This window comes from Oculina patagonica, unplaced genomic scaffold, assembly GCF_052425735.1.
Source record: "Oculina patagonica isolate OP01 unplaced genomic scaffold, crgOcupat unplaced76, whole genome shotgun sequence".
NCBI classification, from domain to species: domain Eukaryota; kingdom Metazoa; phylum Cnidaria; class Anthozoa; order Scleractinia; family Oculinidae; genus Oculina; species Oculina patagonica.
In genome coordinates, this window is record NW_027558647.1 from 10247 (window position 1) to 17161 (window position 6915).

The window sequence follows — 6915 nt, forward strand, 5'->3', positions numbered from 1 at the left end:
GGCGCAAGCGAGCGTTTTTAACTGAAATCCTGACTTTCCACTGATTAAGAGCTAAGCCCGAAACGTCTGGAACTTTAAACTATTTTAAAGGTACTTTCAACTCATTTAGTGAGAACTTTATTATATTTTTGAACTAAAAAGGGCTACTGTTTGGAAACTTTTATTGTCTTTTTGCCAATATTCTTACGCGCAAGGTAATAACAATAATGGAGGCCAAAATTAGACACATTATTCGTACTCATCCTCGGGAATCTGCTATTTCATAAAAAAATAGCTAGCGCTTATGCCAAGGGGCCTATCTGTGGGTTATTCGCATTGCTGTAATCGAACTGATGCATAACGTCCAAACCTTGCTTTCATTATTTTTTAATGCTTAGGTGTATGATGAAAAGGTTTAACACGCAATATGCCTGTTTAGTGCAGATATAGCGACTGTATTTTACGCCTCCAGTTCAGATCTAAAGAAGAGACTAAGGGATGGAGCCTCAATTTTATTGACCAAGTGAGACCAGTGTAATCGTCACTTTGGGACCCCAACCCTTAACTTTATCATCTTCCACTTCTTATAAATACATATAAAAGAGTCGATGACATAAAATAATCTTTCATTCATTATCAATGTTAATGCCTTAACTAGCTAAGCGCAACACTATGCTATAGAGGATAACTGAGATTAATGTTCCATTTCGGTGCAACGGTGGCTCTATGTGGACGGTTGCTACTTATTTGCATAAAGCAGGATTCATTCAAATGACAGAAATGTGCAGACGCAAAATAATTGGAGTGAATAATACAACTGACACGACTGGCCAGAGTTTCGATTTAAACTGACGTCAACTTCTCCTCCGTTTGTTTGTTGCCGTTGTTATCGGGATAGAACGAAGGACTGATGAGGTCGTTTTGAAGAGATTTAAGAACTTGTCTGACATCTTGAACAATCTTTTCTTCCAATTCCTGGAGTAAAGCTTTCGTTTCCAGTGTTCTTCGATATTCATGAGAAGTATTAGAAGTGAGCAGCAGACAATCCAACTTTTTAGCATCTGTAATTATAAGAAAAGCATTAATAAATGTCCTTAAGGAAAGTGGAAATGTTAAATAACTCACTTACTAACTCATGCGATCACTCACTAAATCAATGAATCAACCAATTAAAGATTATTTCATAAACATATTTTCGTGAGCTAAATGGTTACTATTTTGTTTTGCTTGCACGGTTTTAGAGCTTGTAGCTTAAATATAGAAACATCCTTAAATACAAGGTATACAAGCACCTGTCTTTAAAGCAACTGCTTGGACAAAGTTTGGGCAACGTTTTCAAGAATGCAGAGTATTTACTTGTGGACATCCTTAAGTTAAAAACCTACAAACTCTACCGCAAGGCAAGGCTTCTTAAAACGAACCATGTTACAAGTTACCTGATCGCTGGGTTGTACACATGCGCGACCTACGGCAAATTTCCCAGGTCGCACCGGACAGAAGAAAGAATGCGAGAATGCCCAGACAGGTGAAGAGAGCTGGGTAAAACAACAGGCCTTCGGGGTCAATTTGAAAGGACCTTTCGTCTCCCTGCTTTGAATCGCTCATACCAGTCTGAAAAGAAAAAAGTTGCATTAGATATCTCGTAAGCTCTCTAACGTTTGTGGGTTTTTTTAAATGTGTTTATTTTGGGAAGGGATTCAGTGCGTCTCAAGCATTTTCGGTGCATACAAGAATACCGTTTCAGAAATATCTAAACATAATGAAAACATAACGAAAAGCTATTTAGTCTTTTAATAAACATCACAAGTAGTCTATTAGGAAAATGTAACGACATAAAGTACACAATAACCTCTTTACAATATCATAGGGCACTAATATAAACTGAAGAAATTACATTTTTCTGAAAGGGTTAAATCTAAATACCAGCACAGTTTAGATGCACGTGACCACGCAACGAAACATAAAACTACTTGGCTTGCTGTTAACGTTGCCAGATCTCTTGTTTTAGAAATGCTCGTACCAGACGTCTGTCTAAGTGTTAATAAAACCAGATTGATTTCAAGGCTGGTACAAAGGCAGTAGGGCCAGTACTATAATGTAAGGAAAATCATAGAACTGGCCCTGATGAAAACTAGCTCTGCTAGTTGAAATATTGGCCAATAAATTGTGCCCTACTGCCATTGTACCAGCCCTGCAATCAATCTGTTTCTAAATACCAACCTTTTGTGCTAATATTCGGAGAGTTGGTGAGGGGAGTGCCCATTTTAAGTCCTGCACAAAGATACATGCTATCGGAAGGATTTTGGAGTTTGAGATTGGGTTGGGGAAGGGCCTATTTAGAATAAGTGTTTATTAAGAGAATTTTACTGTTCTTCAATAACAAGTCTTACCCTGTTGTAATTTTCCAGCATGTACAGTTCAGCGTATTCATACAACTCGGACTCTTCGGAAAAACGCAAATTCTTCAGACAGCTGGCCAGTGAAGAGTTTTCAACGCGGGCGCCGTACTCGAGGTATTCTTGGGAAATGACTTCTTGTACTTTAAATTCATCCGCTGGAAAAAGCTTCTGGTAATGTGTCAAGGTAAAACTGTCCATGAGAGCGCCTGAAGTGAGCAAAAAAGAAACGCTGCTTTAATATTTAAATTAAAAAAAATAATCAATGACATCAAAGTTGGGAACTCTGTTTAGTAGGAAATCACATGATGAAGTTGTACCTACGGCTTCCCCTTGTGCTATTTTTTCTTTAATTTCTTCGATTGTTGAGACTCCTGCAAAACCCAGATGCATAAATGATAGTAGCTACTCGACAGTTAAACAGTTATCTGCCGTAGACGTATTAAGATAACACTAATTATCAGGTTACGTTTTGTTCTTTTTATAAATACACCTAATTGCAATAACGTTGTCAAATTAAAAAGAAAAATGAAAAAGCCAAAAGATTTTTTATAGCGTCATCGTTATAAGTGACGGCATTGACAAGAAACTCACGAGTTTATATCAGTACACATAGTAATCGTCAAAAAACAAAAAAACAGTTTGGATGCAGGGGACCACGCAGCGGATCTCTTGTTCAAGAAATGCTCGTACCAGACGTCACTCTAAGTGCTAATAAAACCAGATTGATTGCTAGGCTGGTACAACGGCAGGAGGGCAAGATTAATTTATTGGCCAATATTTCAACTAGCAGAGCAAGTCTTCTTCAGGGCCAGTACTATAATCTGTACTGGCCCTGAAGAAGACTAGCTCTGCTAGTTGAAATATTGGCCAATAAATCTTTCCCTCCTGCCGTTGTACCAGCCTTGCAATCAATCTGGTTATGGTAATCTTGCCATAAGATAATTTGATTTATGTGTATTTTGGTGCGTTTTGTGGCCGTGTGGCCGAATTTCACATATCGTTGTAATGCCGAATTAATTTATTTTGGCTTTTTGTTTTCATTTTGCTTGTTTCTATGACAACGTTATTGCAGTTGATGTAAGTATTCTGCTATTCATTATTATAACTAGTTATTATTAATACTCACTAATGACATCTGCTTGGCGTTGAAAGCCAGTTGTAGCTTCAATGGAGCTGAAAAGAGCGGCCACCTACGAGACAGCATTAGATTTTCAACTATGATAGTCGAAGCTGTATATTAAGCTACCACGTGCACCGCGGCCGGGAATTCGAAAAAAAAAAGGTCTTAGCAAGAGCTGGTCGTGTACCCGGGGATGCGCTCTCAGGCTAAGCGACCACATGCTGAAACATTAGCACCAGTCTTTTAGCAGAGATGTTACCATTGAACTTTCTACCTCTTTCTGCATTCTTTTCTCAGCCGTAAATCATCTTAACTTTTAACTCAATATCTTCAATATCGATCCACGAATATTATTAAGCTATGTTATAACTCGGTAATTGTGATCAGGCAGTACATACTTTAGTTAAGTGTTGACTCATGCGAGTTAGACTCTTTGCGTTGTCAGTTTTGAGAATTATCAAAGACCAGTTTTGAATTCCCAAAGGTGGTCGCGGTCGCTTATTGGAACAGTTTCTTACTAGAGCATTTAATCATAGACTTTGTAAAATGACAATTCAAACAGGGTTTCACAACGGTGGTCATGCTAGAAATAGTCGCTTAAGAGAGTGGTCGCAAGAAAGACATCTTGACTGTATTTTAGCCATATTTCCCTAATCTATTTAGTTCTTAATATGCAACATGCACATGTTTTAGCATTACTTGGCTTCTAATTTAGTTTCAGGAACATGCAATCCAAAACGATATATTGATTTGTAAGTCATTGTTTTATGGATGAATGTGATTTTATTAAGTATTAATTAAAGGACTACCTTTGCTTGAGGGAGAGGTATCTCGGTATCGAGGCTGATTGCTGTTAGAGAAGCTGTCAACATTGCAGTAAAGATAGAACACATACAAATACCAGTTAGGATCCAGACTATCGCAAACAGCCTCCCTGAAACAGACTTTGGGCAGCGATCACCGTAGCTGAAAAAAAAAAATAATTGGTAATGTTAAGACGATCTTTGAGTCTATTTCCGAGTTGTCTTTTGCTCCTGTTTCGAAATAAAGTCTGACGCAAAACATTTACAAGTTTAATTACATCAATTATAAATAAAACTCGTTTTCTGATTGATTGTTTAATGGATTGAAAGATTCAGGTCCCTTTTGTTCAATGGGTGGAAAGCGCTATCCACCGGATAAAAAGCAGTAGATACATGTTAACAACACATACTACGCTATCCACAGGATAGCGATTAATCCGGGGGAAAGCGTTATCAAACTTTTGAGCAAATGGGTCCAAATTGATTGTTTGACTGACTGACTGACTGACTGACTGACTGACTGACTGACTGACTGTCTGACTGACTGACTGATTGACTGACTGACTGACTGACTGACGGACTGACTGACTGACTGACTGACCGACTGACTGACTGACTGGCTGACCTACCGACCGACCGACCGACCGACTGATTGGCTTTTTGGTTGGTTGACTGATTTATCGATCGATTGATTGATTGTTTGATTGAATGGTTCATTGATTAAACTCTGAGCTAGAGAAAATATAATGTTCTCATGAAAATTTCAAAACGCAGTCATTTTTAATTATAGCTTGCCTTAATTTAAACACTCCTAATGAAGTTTTTATTTTCCAATTTGTATTTTTTTTGTGGCGCCACTGCAAACTAGCTTTTTAGCTAAGCATGCTGACCAGTACGTTAATAAAGATAGATTGATTGCATGACTGGTTAGTTGGTTATTTGACTGAAGCAGTTTAAGTGGCATACCCAACTGTTGTCATGGATACAAAAGCCCACCAAAAACCTTCCCATGAACCTTGCACGAAGTTCATTGGAAATTCCTCTTTGTTCTTTCTGGTGTCCTGTGTGAATGATTACAAACATCCACTTTAGTCACATGTTTAAAGATGGAATAGCTGTAGTCAGGAAATGATAGCGTGTAGAAAAGGGCAATGTTTGACACTGAATCATACTTAGACGTTTGAGGTAACTCTTAAACGAGGTTAATAATGGAGTAGTGGCTTTTAAAAAAGGGAAGCCTCGAGCCAAGTGGCTCATACTGCCGGAGCTTATCCCTGTTTGAATAGCATTAAGCGGTTAGGAATATTTCTACTCCCCCCTGAATGGGATGCTAGTCCATCGCAGGTTACCCCCAGCATTATGTCGCCGGTACCCATTTCTATTTTTAAAATTGAGTAATAGCGTCAATACACCTGGGTGGAGAGAGACACTATGAAAGTAAAGTGTCTTGCCCAAGAACACAACACAATGACCCCGGCCAGGCGAACCGGAGTCCGGCGCACTAACCATTAGGCCACTGCGCCTCCCATAGTGGAGGTTTAAGGTTAACGCTTAATATTTTGGCTTTTTTACGGCTAACCTTTTTTTTTTGTTATGGTTAACAGAATTTTTAAAATTGATTTCCATTGTTTTAAGAAATTTAAAATTAATTTCCACTGCTAAAAAAACGTATTCTTGAATGAAGGTTGCTCTTAATTCTTATCCGATGTAATTTTTCTTGCCTCCTTCACATGCCTTTTCTAAAAAAAAAACGATTGAGCTCAGATTCTGTTTGGTAGTCTGGAGGGAGGGATTGGAAGCAAGCGCCCTCGCTTTTATATGCCCAGCGATCGCGAGCAACTGGAGACGAGGCAGGATTTTTTTTTTCCATTTTGTCCTAGGCCAGACTTCTTACCGTAGCTTCTTGAATTAATTGAACTTGAGTTGTAATTGAGTTTGAAATAAGTTGTCCATAGAAAAAATTGTACAGACTAGGAAAAAGAAGCATCAACTTTGCTTAAAAACTATTTTAAAATTATGAAAGAAACATTTACCAATATCCAGGCGACAATTCCCGCCAATACAGAGAGTAATAGCGTCAATACCAACACTGGCCAAGAGCTGAAAATGGAAGACAAAGTTTTGATGGGGAAGTTTTTCCTGTCCTCTCTCTTAACAACGAACGCCACTCCTGTGTAAGGAAGAATGGGAACGACTTTTTTCTGAGAGTGTAGTCCGCTCTCCTTGTAATTCAGGATCACGGGAAGTTTAATATCAGAATCGCCCTCGACATACTTGATCTCAAACATTTCGGCACAGCAGGCAGTTAGCATATTGTCCAAAAATTCTAAAACACAACAACACAACATTATTAAGAGTAAGTATAGTGGTTCTTAATCATTTTGCTGCCTGATACATTCTTTAAAGAGATATGCATTTTTGTCTTAACCTGGTCGCTTCCTTCTGAGCCGTCAGGGGCTATCACCAGTGGAAATAATATTTCAAGCGAGGTTCATCCTGGTTGATAAGTAAATCAAATAATCTAAAAAAAAACATCCACCAACAGAAAATGATTCATCCTCATAAATTATCGTTTAATTTCCTAGAAATAAGACTTTAATAGCATCATAATATA

At 38.2% G+C, this 6915-nt stretch overlaps 1 protein-coding gene across 1 annotated transcript; it reads right to left on the reverse strand.

The window, feature by feature from the left end:
* Positions 1-378: 378 nt before the first annotated feature.
* LOC144641207 (uncharacterized) lies at positions 379-6903 on the reverse strand. Its single transcript, XM_078500247.1, has 8 exons — positions 6335-6903; positions 5268-5362; positions 4308-4464; positions 3505-3568; positions 2696-2749; positions 2370-2584; positions 1416-1590; positions 379-1040 (listed from the first exon to the last, which is right to left on the reverse strand). The coding sequence occupies exons 1-8, from the start codon at positions 6647-6649 to the stop codon at positions 823-825; spliced, it is 1293 nt and encodes a 430-aa protein (XP_078356373.1). The 5' UTR covers positions 6650-6903; the 3' UTR covers positions 379-822.
* Between the last annotated feature and the right edge of the window lie 12 nt (positions 6904-6915).